General features: G+C 44.3%; 1 protein-coding gene across 2 annotated transcripts in view; it reads right to left on the minus strand.

Moving 5' to 3' along the window:
• Nucleotides 1-12303, minus strand: part of abca5 (ATP-binding cassette, sub-family A (ABC1), member 5) — a 52534-nt gene that overhangs the window by 25123 nt on the left and 15108 nt on the right. For both annotated transcript variants that reach the window (XM_061875992.1, XM_061875991.1), the window contains exons 9-16: nucleotides 8641-8788; nucleotides 6296-6473; nucleotides 6116-6174; nucleotides 5775-6052; nucleotides 5591-5710; nucleotides 5393-5531; nucleotides 1716-1806; nucleotides 1505-1644 (exon numbers count right to left, since the gene is read on the minus strand). In XM_061875992.1, the coding sequence (XP_061731976.1) occupies nucleotides 1505-1644; nucleotides 1716-1806; nucleotides 5393-5531; nucleotides 5591-5710; nucleotides 5775-6052; nucleotides 6116-6174; nucleotides 6296-6473; nucleotides 8641-8788 (1153 nt within the window). The remainder of the gene's footprint in view (nucleotides 1-1504; nucleotides 1645-1715; nucleotides 1807-5392; nucleotides 5532-5590; nucleotides 5711-5774; nucleotides 6053-6115; nucleotides 6175-6295; nucleotides 6474-8640; nucleotides 8789-12303) is intronic.

The following is a 12303-nucleotide window of genomic DNA, read 5'->3' on the forward strand; positions in this document are numbered from 1 at the left end:
AGAGTACAGTGGTCATGTCATTCCTCAGATCTGAGTCCAAATTCAATTCTGTCTCTGTTTGATTCTTTGCCTTTTGTCTTGTTTATTAGATGTCATCAGTGTTTGAACCTGACATTAACAGAGACAGAATTAAATTTGGCTCAATGAGGAGAAACGCATAGACCTGTACCCTTGTACAGTGTCCCACCACGCTTTGACGAAAGATTGTATGCCTCCTCTTTTATTTGGACTTTCCCTGATAACATGGTAACAGCTGTTTCAAAAGGAAGGGGGGTCGTAAACAGCCGTTGCCTTTGGTTACAAAACATTTCATTGAAAAAGTGCCTGGACGGGCGTCAGGTCATGCTTCCTCTCCGCTTTGTAGATCTCTGTGAATTACAATACATCAAAGAAGCCGACACCTTCATGTCGCTTCCCATCCTACACAGTAGAGTTTTACAAGCCTTTTCATTGGTATGATCAAAGACAGCTTTGGTCTTTTGAAACACAAAGTTCTGTGTTAACTTGGAAACAATTATTTTGACAAGTAGAACATGTTTCACTCTGCTATACGTCCGGTCTTTTATTATCTCTTGTTGATTTCAGTCCAGTGTAGGGTTGTACGGTATACTGGTATTAGTATACTACCGCCATACTAGTGAATCATATTGGCCTCTAAAAGTACCGCTAGCATGCTAACATTAAAGTGCTAGCTTTTTGAGCTAATTTTACAACAGTTTAACCTTAGTCATATAACTTGGTGTGTGACAGATGTTAACTGTTAGTGTGCTAATGTAAGCATGCTAGCATGCTAACTTTTTCATCTAATTTTAAACTTTTTTTCTCCATTTCCACAGCCACACACTTTACAGCCATGTAACTTGGTGTGTGACACATGCGAACCGTTAGAACGCCGTCGTTAGCACACATGCTAAGTGTTCACATTTTTAATGTGCGCACGCTAAGGTTTTAGGCTACCTCTGTAGCTCATTTGAAAGTTAAAGTACCAATGATTGTCACACACACACACACTAGGTGTGGGGAAATTTGTCCTCTGCATTTGACCCATCCCCTTGTTCGCCACCTGGGAGGTGAAGGTATCAGTGAGCAGCAGCGGTGGCCACGCCCGGGAACCATTTTTGGTGATTTCATTCCAATTCCAAGCCTTGATGCTGAGTGCCTAGCAGGGAGGTAATGGCTCCCATTTTTATAGTCTTTGGTATGACTTGGCCGGGGTTTGAACTCCCAACCTACCCATCTCAGGGCGGACACTCTAACCATTAGGCCACTGAGTAGGTACAGTTACACCTTAAAGTCACGGATTCGTACCATCTTCAAAGCACGGCGGCGCCCCACGAGGTCCAGGGCACAGATAGCAGGCCCATCAAAATTCCTAGTTCTGGATCACACGATCAATATCAACTGGAATGTAATTCTACTTAATCTTCAATTCAAATGAATGGGATGGAAAGGCAAGCTAGGCTCTCAGCAGGCTCGTAAGGACAAAGAGAGGGAGTGGTCTTACCTGCAAATGCGTCCATGCTGTCAAAAGGCAGCGTGAAGGTCAACTCCGCCTCGTGTTGGCGAGCCAGCTTGGCCGTGGGCACGTGCTGCTGGACCAGCGAGGACACGGTCTCAGCGTGGCAGCCGCCACTGACGGACATCCTGCGGGAAGAAGCGGGTCGGCCGTGACGTGGGAGCGAGGAGGAAGTGTAGAGCCGGAGCTGTGCGCCCACCTGAGGTGATATCCCACGCCACATTTGATCTTGAGGTACATGGACGAGCCGATACATTTCAGCTGGCCCTGGGAGAGGACGGCTTTACGATCTGTACCAACAAAAGAACGCAGCGTTTTATTGGCCTCCAAAAAGCACATATCGTATTTCCTTGAATTGCCGCCGGGCCGCTAATTGATTTAAAACCTCTTCTCACTCCGGTGTTTACCAAAGGCATGTGGTAAAGGCAAGCATGCGCTAATTATTTTAAAACCTCTTCTCACTCCGGTGCTTACAAAAGGCATGCGGTAAATTTAGGCCTGCGCTTATAAATTTGAGTGTGATGTAAGGATACCATCATGAAAAGCACATTTAATAAAAAAAAACGTTATTATGGTCTTACCTTTACTTATAAATGAAGTCCATGCCAGCTCCTTCTGATCAAAAGCATGGATAACTTGTTTATAGAAGTCTTCCTTATCTTTCTTCAGTTTTAAAAGTCTCTCTGTCTCTATGGAGATCTTCCTTTATTACCTCCTGCTTCGATTGAAAGTCCAGTTTAGAAAAGTGTTTTATTCTAGATATGTAATCCTCCATGTTAAAAGTGCTAGTGAGAGGAAAAAATAAACGATCGCTGCTCACTCTTGCTGCTTGTTGTCACTTCTTCTGCAGCCAAGTATTCGCAAGAAGGATCACTAGCACCCTCCATTATCCTTTACATGGGAGTCATTTAATGACTCATATTTGACACACGCAGCTACGGTATATTAATAAAACATAGCTGCTTACTGTTCTTTTTAGCATATTCAATAACTTGGGCCTTAAATCCTACTGAATAGCTCTTAATCTTCTTCCCTTTATGCAATTTCAAATTCTTGAAATCAGCCTCCTCCATTTTGAAAATGATGACTGGTGAAGTATCACTCGTGACGTGACGAGTTTGACCCGGCGGAAATTCTAGGCATATGCTAATTATTTTGCGAAACGTGTTTGACCCGGCGGAGATTCTAGACATGCGGTAATAAAAATAATATTTCGCGAAACGAGTTTAACTCGGCGTTAATCCTGACCCGGAGGTAATACTAAGCATGCGCTAATTATTTTGCGAAACAAGTTTGACCCGGCAGTAATTCTAGCCAGGCGCATGCTATATACCCGGCGGCAATTCAAGGAAATACGGTAAAGTACTAAAATAGGACGATAGGGGAAGAAAACATCGACTCGATTCACAAAATTAACAAAAAAATCTATTTTAGAGCAAGACAGCTTACTCGACCAGCACTAATAAGCAAGCTGCCTGTTCAATGCACTTTCATCCACGCCCTGGACACAATGTTCAGCTTTAGTTGCACAACAAAATAAAGCAGATTTGTAATTTTTCACACTAACACAGAAAGAAAGAGCACGGTATGTGAGATAAACTGCATATACATCCCAGATTTACAACACGGCTTGCTCTATTTAATTCAACAGGACAGACGCCAATTGTGCACAGCCAGTGTACATATACCCCAGTGTTTTTCAACCACTGTGCCGCGGCACACTAGTGTACCGTGAGATACTGTCTGGTATGCCGAGGGAAATTATGTAACTTCACCAAATTGGGTTACAAACATTTTTTGCAAACCAGTAATTATAATCCGCAAATATGCCAAGTGTCTGTGCTGTCTAGAGCTCGGCAGAGTAACCCTGTAATACTCTTCTATATCGCTAGGTGGCAGCCGGTAGCTAATTGCTTTGTAGACATCGAGAACATGGTCTGTCGTGATCACAACATGCGGGAGGCAGGGTGCAGGTAAAAAGGTGTCTAATGCGTAAACCAAAAATACACAAAAGGCAAGTGCCGCTAAGAAAAGGCATTGAAGTTTAGGAAAGGCTATGCAAAACGACGCTAAAACTGAATTGGCTGCAAAGTACACAAAAACAGAATGCTGGACGACAGCAAAGACTTACAGCATTTGGAGCAGCAGACAGCGTCCACAAAGTACATTCATACATGACATGACAATTCACAACAAAATAGGAGCGCGAGACAGGAAGTAAAACACTACACACAGGAAAACAGCAAGAAAGTGAAAATAAGTCAGGGTGTGATGTGACAGTGGCGACTTGTCCAGTGTGTACCCTGCCTTCCGCCCGATTGTAGGTGAGATAGGCGCCAGCGCCCCCCGCGACCCCGAAAGGGAATAAGCGGTAGAAAATGGATGGATGGATGGGTGATGTGACAGGTGGTGACAGTACACCTACTTTGAGACAAGAGCTACAGTGATGCTTTGAAGTCATATCCAACAATTGCGACAACGACTTTTTACTGTCAATATCAGCTGCTGAATTTCATTGTTTAATGTTTTCTGCTGGTGGTGTGCCTGGAGATTTTTTTCAATAAAAAAAAAAGTGCCTCTGCTCAAATAAGGTTGAAAAACACTGCTAGACAGCAATATGTTTCTTCATATGGCCATTTTAGTCGCATGTTGTTCGACATTTGATAAAAATGCTTAATTTCAGCTAAAATAATAAAACAGCAAAGTTAGTGTGAAACGTACTTATTGATATATTCATGGAGTCTTGTTGGGAATTTTGTTTTGCAATAAGCTTGATAAAAGTGGTTTCAAGACAAAATTGCGTTATCCTTCACACTTGACGTTTTAGATGACAAAATTCATTATGATTACAGGCGGCTAAAATGTTGACTTAACTAAAACTAAATCAATTTAGATGACTGAAATATGAGCGAACGTTAGCACGCCAATGTTTTATGCTAGCTTTTTAGCTAATTTTGTAAATTTTAAAAGTAAAAATCATTGATTTTGATACTTGCCGCCATCTTAGAAGTATGCTTACATCTCATAAATCTACATGCTAATGTTTTATGCCAGCACTTGTGCTATTTTTATTTGTGTAACCCTAAAAATCATGAATTTTGATACTTGCCGCCATCTTACAAGTGTCTCAACTTCTCCTACATTTGCATACTACATTAGCATGTTAATACAGAAGTTGGCGTACTTCCAAAATGGTGCCAAGTCTCAAAATTCGTGATTTATAGGTTTGCCATCCATGCATTTCCTACCGCTTGTACCAGGGGGTGCTGGATCCTCTCAGCTGCATTCAGGCGGAAGGCGGGTTTGGACATACACAATTAGCTCAAAACATCTTTTCTGCTTTTTGTGACACGGACAATGTTTGAGGGAGTTCCCGACCTGTCCTAAATGTTAAATGTTTGTATTTGCGTACTGTGCGTGTTTGTTTGTGTTTTGTTTAAAAAGGTTAGCGGGGGGAGCTAGCATTACATGTTGTCATGCCAATATTGGCATATTAACATAGGAACAGTTAGCATGCCTCTAAGATGGAGCCCAGTATCAAAATCTGTGATTTTTTTAGGGTTATACAAATAAAAATAGCACAAATGCTAGCATAAAATGTGAGCACGCTAACGTTAGCATGCTACTACACCATGAATTGATGAAGGTGGACCCCGACTTAAACAAGTTGAAACACTTACTGGGGTGTTACCATTTAGTGGTCAATTGTACGGAATATGTACTGTATTGTGTGATCTACTAATAAAAGTTTCAAACTATCAAGTAAGCGTATTTCCAAAATGGTGCCAAGTTTCAGAATCCATGATTTTTAGGGTTAAACATCCAAAATGAGCTCAAAAAGCAAAAGCGATTTATGAGTGTTTTTGTGACTCCCACCAGCGAGGATGTCGGCCTCGTCCATGTAGTGCGTGCTGAGGACGATGACTCGGCCGGCCCTGCGGCTCTTCAGGAGAGACCAGACCTGGCGCCTGGAGCAGGGGTCCATGCCCGCCGTGGGCTCGTCCAGGAGCAGGATCTAGAAGGGGTCGAAGTTGAGTTGGCGAGAAGACAGAATACTGGGAAAGGACAAACTACCTTTGGATCTCCCAGGATGGCGATGCCCACGGAGAGCTTCCTCTTCTGGCCTCCACTCAGGTTCTTGGCTTGAGCCGTCATGATCTTCTCCAAGTCCAGATCCTTCAGGACTCTGGAGACCTTTCAGGGGCACAATGGCGTGAGTCAGGCCACGAGCCGGCTCCACGGTGCACCTTCTCCGTACCTCGGCGTCCACGTCCGCGGCCGGGATCCCTTTGATGGCGGCGAACATCCTGAGGTGCTCCTCCACGGTCAGCACGTCGAAGACGATGTTGAACTGCGGACATATTCCCACCAGCTGCTTCAGCTCCGCCACCTCGGCTACGGGGGAGCCGTAAATGGAGGCCGAGCCGTCGGTGGGCGGGCAGATGCCGCACAGGATGTTCATGAGGGTGGACTTCCCGGCGCCGCTGTGGCCCAGCAGGGCCGTGATCTGGCCCTCGTAGATGTCAAAGGTCAGACCTGGAAGGAGCAGGACAGGTGATTACAGCCGGACTAAGCGGGTTGCTCCAAAGTGAGGACAACCTCGCAGAGCCTCCACGGTGTTGTCCCGGTCCTTGTACACCTTGCTGATGTTGCAGATGCTGCAAACAAAGACTGACGTCAAGTTCCAGGTCCGAGTTCTGGTACTGCAGAGGAGGGTCATGGCCTCCCTCCACAGTCCGGACCAGAAACACAGAAGAAGGACTTTGAAGCGGAGACTACCGAATGGCCTCTTTGCCTCGGAACTCCGGCGGGATGGGCTCCACGGACTCGCCCGAGTTTGGAGCGCCGTTGGCCTCCGTGTCGTAGACGGAGCTGACCTCCACGTAGCGCGTGTGGCGCCTGGACCAATAGGACGGCTTCAGGAAGTAGAACAAGGACTTCCGCATTCTGAAGTCTCCTGCGTGTGACAAGAATGGAGGTTGTGTACGTGCCAAATATGGTCATGTCTGCTACATGGTATTTAAACCCCAAAAGCAGTGAAGTTGTCAGGTTGTGTAAATGCTAAATAAAAAGAGAATACAACAAATCATTTTCAACTTATATTACATTGAATCGACTGCAAAGACAAGATATTTCATCTTCACACCGACAAACTTACTTATTTGTTGCAAATAATCATGAAGTTAGAATGTAATGGCAGCAACACATGTCAAAGACGGCATTTTTACCAGTGTGTTACATGGCCTTTCCTTTGAACAACACTCCGTGCAGGTTTGGGAACTGAGGAGACACATTTTTGAAGTGAAATTATTTCCCACTCTTGCTTGATATACAGTTTAAGTTGTTCAACAGTCTCCTGCCTCATATTTTAGCCGTCACACATTTTCAATGTCTGGACTACAGGCAGGCCAGTCTAGTACCCGCACTCTTTTAATATGAAGCCACGCTGTTGTAACACCTGGCTTGGCATTGTCTTGCTAAAATAAGCAGGGGCATCCATGATAACAAGTGAAGTGAATTATATTTATATAGCGCTTTTCTCTAGTGACTCAAAGCGCTTTACATAGTGAAACCCAATATCTAAGTTACATTTAAAGCAGTGTGGGTGGCACTGGGAGCACGTGGGTAAAGTGTCTTGCCCAAGGACACAACGGCAGTGACTAGGATGGCGGAAGCGGGAATCGAACCTGCAACCCTCAAGTTGCTGGCACGGCCACTCACAGCATTAATGGTGCCTTCACAGACGTGTAAGTTAGCCATGCCTTGGGCACTAATACACCCCCATACCATCACACATGCTGACTTTTACACTTTCACCCTAGAACAGTTCGGATGGTTCTTACCCTCTTTGGTCCACAGTTTCCTAAAATAATTTAAAATGTGGACTCATTTGACCACAGAACACTCTTCCACATTGCATCATTTGGGTGTTGTTGATAAATGGCTCTGACTTTGCATAGTAGAGTTTTAACTTGCACTTACAGATGTAGCGACCAACTGTAGTTACTGACAGTGGTTTTATGAAGTGTTCCTGAGCCCGTGTGGTGATATCCTTTACACACCAATATCGCTTTTTGGATGCAGTACCGCCTGAGGGATTGAAAGTCACAGGCATTCAATTTTGGTTTTCGGCCTTGCCGCTTACGTGCGGAGATTTCTCCAGATTCTCTGAACCTTTTGATGATATTACGGAGTGTAGATAGTGAAATCCCTAAATTCCTTGCAATAGCTGCTTGAGAAATGTTGTTCTTAAACAATTTGCTCAGGCATTTGTTGACAAAGTGGTGACCCTCGCCCCGTCCTTGTTTGTGAATGACTGAGCATTTCCTGGAAGCTGCTTTTATAGCCAATCATGGCACCCACCTCCGCCGTGTGGCGGGTCTCTCCCTTAGAGATAGGGTGAGAAGCTCTGCCATCCGGGAGGAACTCAAAGTAAAGCCGCTGCTCCTCCACATGGAGAGGAGCCAGATGAAGTGGTTCAGGCATCTGGTCAGGATGCCACCCGAACGCCTCCCTAGGGAGGTGTTTAGGGCACGTCCAGCTGGTAGGAGGCCACGGGGAAGACCCAGGACATGTTGGGAAGACTATGTCTCCCGGCTGGCCTGGGAATGCCTCGGGATCCCCCGGGAAGAGCTAGACGAAGTGGCTGGGGAGAGGGAAGTCTGGGCTTCCCTGCTTAGGCTGCTGCCCCCGCGACCCGACCTCGGATAAGCGGAAGATGATGGATGGATGGATGGATGGATGGCACCCACCTGTTCCCAATTAGCCTGCTCACCTGTGGGATGTTCCAAATAAGTCTTTGATGAGCATTCCTCAACTTTCTAACTCTTTTTTGCCACTTGTGCCAGCTTTTTTTAAACATGTTGCAGGCATCAAATTTCCAATGAGCTCATATTTGCAAAAGAATAAAGCTTTCCAGTTGAAACGTTAAGTATCTTGTCTTTGCAGTCTATTCAATTGAATATAAGTTGAAAAGGATTTGTTGTATTCTCTTATTATTTACCTTTTACACAACCTGACAACGTCACTGCTTTTGGCTTTTGTAAAAATCCAAATATGGATCCCAAGCTGATACTGCCCTTGGTGTGGACAGCTACCTGGGACAGTTTGGGAAGTAAGCTCACCTGGGAGCACCTGGTCCAGGTAGACGGCCAGCAGCAGGTAGAGCACACAGTCCAGAAGCAGCATGAGCAGCGGCACATAGAGCGGGTGCGGGCCGTTGGTCAGGGAGGAGAACACAGCTCCATCTCCTTGAGCCTCCAGATACACCACCTGACACCAGTCAGGTACAAGGTCAACATAGAACCGTTGCGTCTACGCTAAACCAGGGGTGTCCAAACTTTTTCACTGACAGCCGCACACTGAAAATCTAAGCATTTTTGATAGTTATCATTTTCAAAACCAATTCAACGTTTAGATTCTTATTTAGGGCGCCCCTCAAGTTTGGTACCCGGGACCCATAAGGGTCTTAGTCATACAAACATTGAAAATAAGTATTTTTTTTTTTAAATGACCGTTATTCAATGCTTAAATCTTTAGAACAACTTCAAGTCTATTTTTCCTTATAGTTTGTTGTTGTTTTACGCACTTTTGTAAAAAAAAAACTGTTTTTTATGGCAAACACAACATATGTAACATTCCCCACCCTCACAATTTTATTAAATGCAGAATATTTGATGTGAAGTAATTGGAGCCTTAAATAGGTCCTTACTTCATAACAATATTGATTTTGATTCATTATAGTTTGAGCAATCACAAGTGTGTGTGTATATATATATATATATATATGTCTTGATTGGATTATCCGGACAATAGTGCTCGATACCGTGGTAGAGCGCAATATGTAGGTGTGGGAAAAAATCACAAGACTACTTCATCTCTACAGATCTGTTTCATGAGGGGTTCCCTCAATCATCAGGAGATTTTAATGGAAGCATTCACATACAATGGTTTATATAGAGCACAGAGTGGGTGGGTACAGGCAGGCGTAGGGTGTGGTGATTGGCTCATGTGTTACCTAGGAGGTGTTTCCGCCTGTGGCGGCATGTTGAAATGATTTCACTGCGCTTGTTGAGGGATGATAGCTCTGGATGATATATAATAAACAGTTTCTCTTTTAAGCATAAGTTGCATCTTTTATTACCACTGTTGTAAGGTGTGCTGGATGCAATAATTTGCCATGTTATTGAATATTCAACATTATTGTCTTTGAGGTTCCAAATGTGTTTGCTGAGTTCGGTAGAATTCTGCAAAGTCTGGTTTCTAAAGGAGGCGTTGTGATTATTCCATCTTGTTTTGAACGCTCCTTCGGTTAATCCTACGTACGTGTCGGATGTGTTAATGTCCTTGCGTATTACCTTTGCTTGGTAAACGACTGATGTCTGTAAGCACCTTCCGTTGAGAGGGCAATCAGGTTTCTTGCGACAGTTACATTCATTATTGGTTTCAGAGTCGTTTAGTCGTGGGGTAGGCAGTCCTTTTGCAATTGCTTTGTTGTGGTTTGAAATGATTTGTTGCATGTTATTCATACAGCTGTAGCTCAATTTAATGTTGTTCTTGTTGAATATTTTTCTTAGGGTGTTGCCTTTGGGGAAGTGTTTGTCGATCAGAGTGAGGAACTTGCGGCCGATGTTGGTTGAGACGTCTTTGCTGAATGGCGGATTGTACCAGATGATGTTGTTTCGTTTTCTGCTCTTTTTTGGTTGGTTTCCTGGGGTGGGTTCATAGGTGAGGGTGAAGTTGTATCCGCTTTTATCAAGTGCTTTCTGGTACGGGGGGGTTGCTTGGTCGAATTCAGCTTTGCTGGATGACAGCATCGATAGCCTTTTATTAATTCCGGTAGGTATTCTTTTCGTGGTGGTGGGTGGGTGGTTGCTGTCGTGGTGCACGTATTGGAGTGTTGTGTTGGGTTTCGTGAATGGTTGGTAGCTGTTATTTCTCAGGTTGAAAGTGACGTCGAGGAAGTTGACGGTTTGCTTGTTGGCTTCAATCGTGATCCGTAGGCCGTTTTCTTTGAAGATTTGGCATATGCGCTTCTTGGTGTTCTCGCTGCTCCTTGGCGAGGCGCGGCACACTGCCAGTCCGTCATCACGGTAAATACCAAGGTTCAGGTTGAGGCTAGCAAGCTGGGAGAGGAGGAAACTCCCAACGAGTTCGCACGTTTCTGCTCCGTCAAAACTCCCCATAGTAACGTCAGATGTTGAATTGTTCTTTTTTTGCCATGGTGTACTGTTGTCTCCATACTCATCCACAACAGTACACCATGGCAAAAAAAGAACAATTCAACATTTGACGTTACTATGGGGAGTTTTGACGGAGCAGAAACGTGCGAACTCGTTGGGAGTTTCCTCCTCTCCCAGCTTGCTAGCCTCAACCTGAACCTTGGTATTTACCGTGATGACGGACTGGCAGTGTGCCGCGCCTCGCCAAGGAGCAGCGAGAACACCAAGAAGCGCATATGCCAAATCTTCAAAGAAAACGGCCTACGGATCACGATTGAAGCCAACAAGCAAACCGTCAACTTCCTCGACGTCACTTTCAACCTGAGAAATAACAGCTACCAACCATTCACGAAACCCAACACAACACTCCAATACGTGCACCACGACAGCAACCACCCACCCACCACCACGAAAAGAATACCTACCGGAATTAATAAAAGGCTATCGATGCTGTCATCCAGCAAAGCTGAATTCGACCAAGCAACCCCCCCGTACCAGAAAGCACTTGATAAAAGCGGATACAACTTCACCCTCACCTATGAACCCACCCCAGGAAACCAACCAAAAAAGAGCAGAAAACGAAACAACATCATCTGGTACAATCCGCCATTCAGCAAAGACGTCTCAACCAACATCGGCCGCAAGTTCCTCACTCTGATCGACAAACACTTCCCCAAAGGCAACACCCTAAGAAAAATATTCAACAAGAACAACATTAAATTGAGCTACAGCTGTATGAATAACATGCAACAAATCATTTCAAACCACAACAAAGCAATTGCAAAAGGACTGCCTACCCCCAGACTAAACGACTCTGAAACCAATAATGAATGTAACTGTCGCAAGAAACCTGATTGCCCTCTCAACGGAAGGTGCTTACAGACATCAGTCGTTTACCAAGCAAAGGTAATACGCAAGGACATTAACACATCCGACACGTACGTAGGATTAACCGAAGGAGCGTTCAAAACAAGATGGAATAATCACAACGCCTCCTTTAGAAACCAGACTTTGCAGAATTCTACCGAACTCAGCAAACACATTTGGAACCTCAAAGACAATAATGTTGAATATTCAATAACATGGCAAATTATTGCATCCAGCACACCTTACAACAGTGGTAATAAAAGATGCAACTTATGCTTAAAAGAGAAACTGTTTATTATATATCATCCAGAGCTATCATCCCTCAACAAGCGCAGTGAAATCATTTCAACATGCCGCCACAGGCGGAAACACCTCCTAGGTAACACATGAGCCAATCACCACACCCTACGCCTGCCTGTACCCACCCACTCTGTGCTCTATATAAACCATTGTATGTGAATGCTTCCATTAAAATCTCCTGATGATTGAGGGAACCCCTCATGAAACAGATCTGTAGAGATGAAGTAGTCTTGTGATTTTTTCCCACACCTACATATATATATATATATATATATATATATATATATATATATATATATATATATATATATATATATATATACACACACACACACACAGGGACAAAAAAGTATTTAGTCAGCCAGCGATTGTGCAAGTTCTCCCACTTCAAATGATGAC

Source organism: Nerophis ophidion, linkage group LG17 (assembly GCF_033978795.1).
Source record: "Nerophis ophidion isolate RoL-2023_Sa linkage group LG17, RoL_Noph_v1.0, whole genome shotgun sequence".
Classification (NCBI taxonomy): domain Eukaryota; kingdom Metazoa; phylum Chordata; class Actinopteri; order Syngnathiformes; family Syngnathidae; genus Nerophis; species Nerophis ophidion.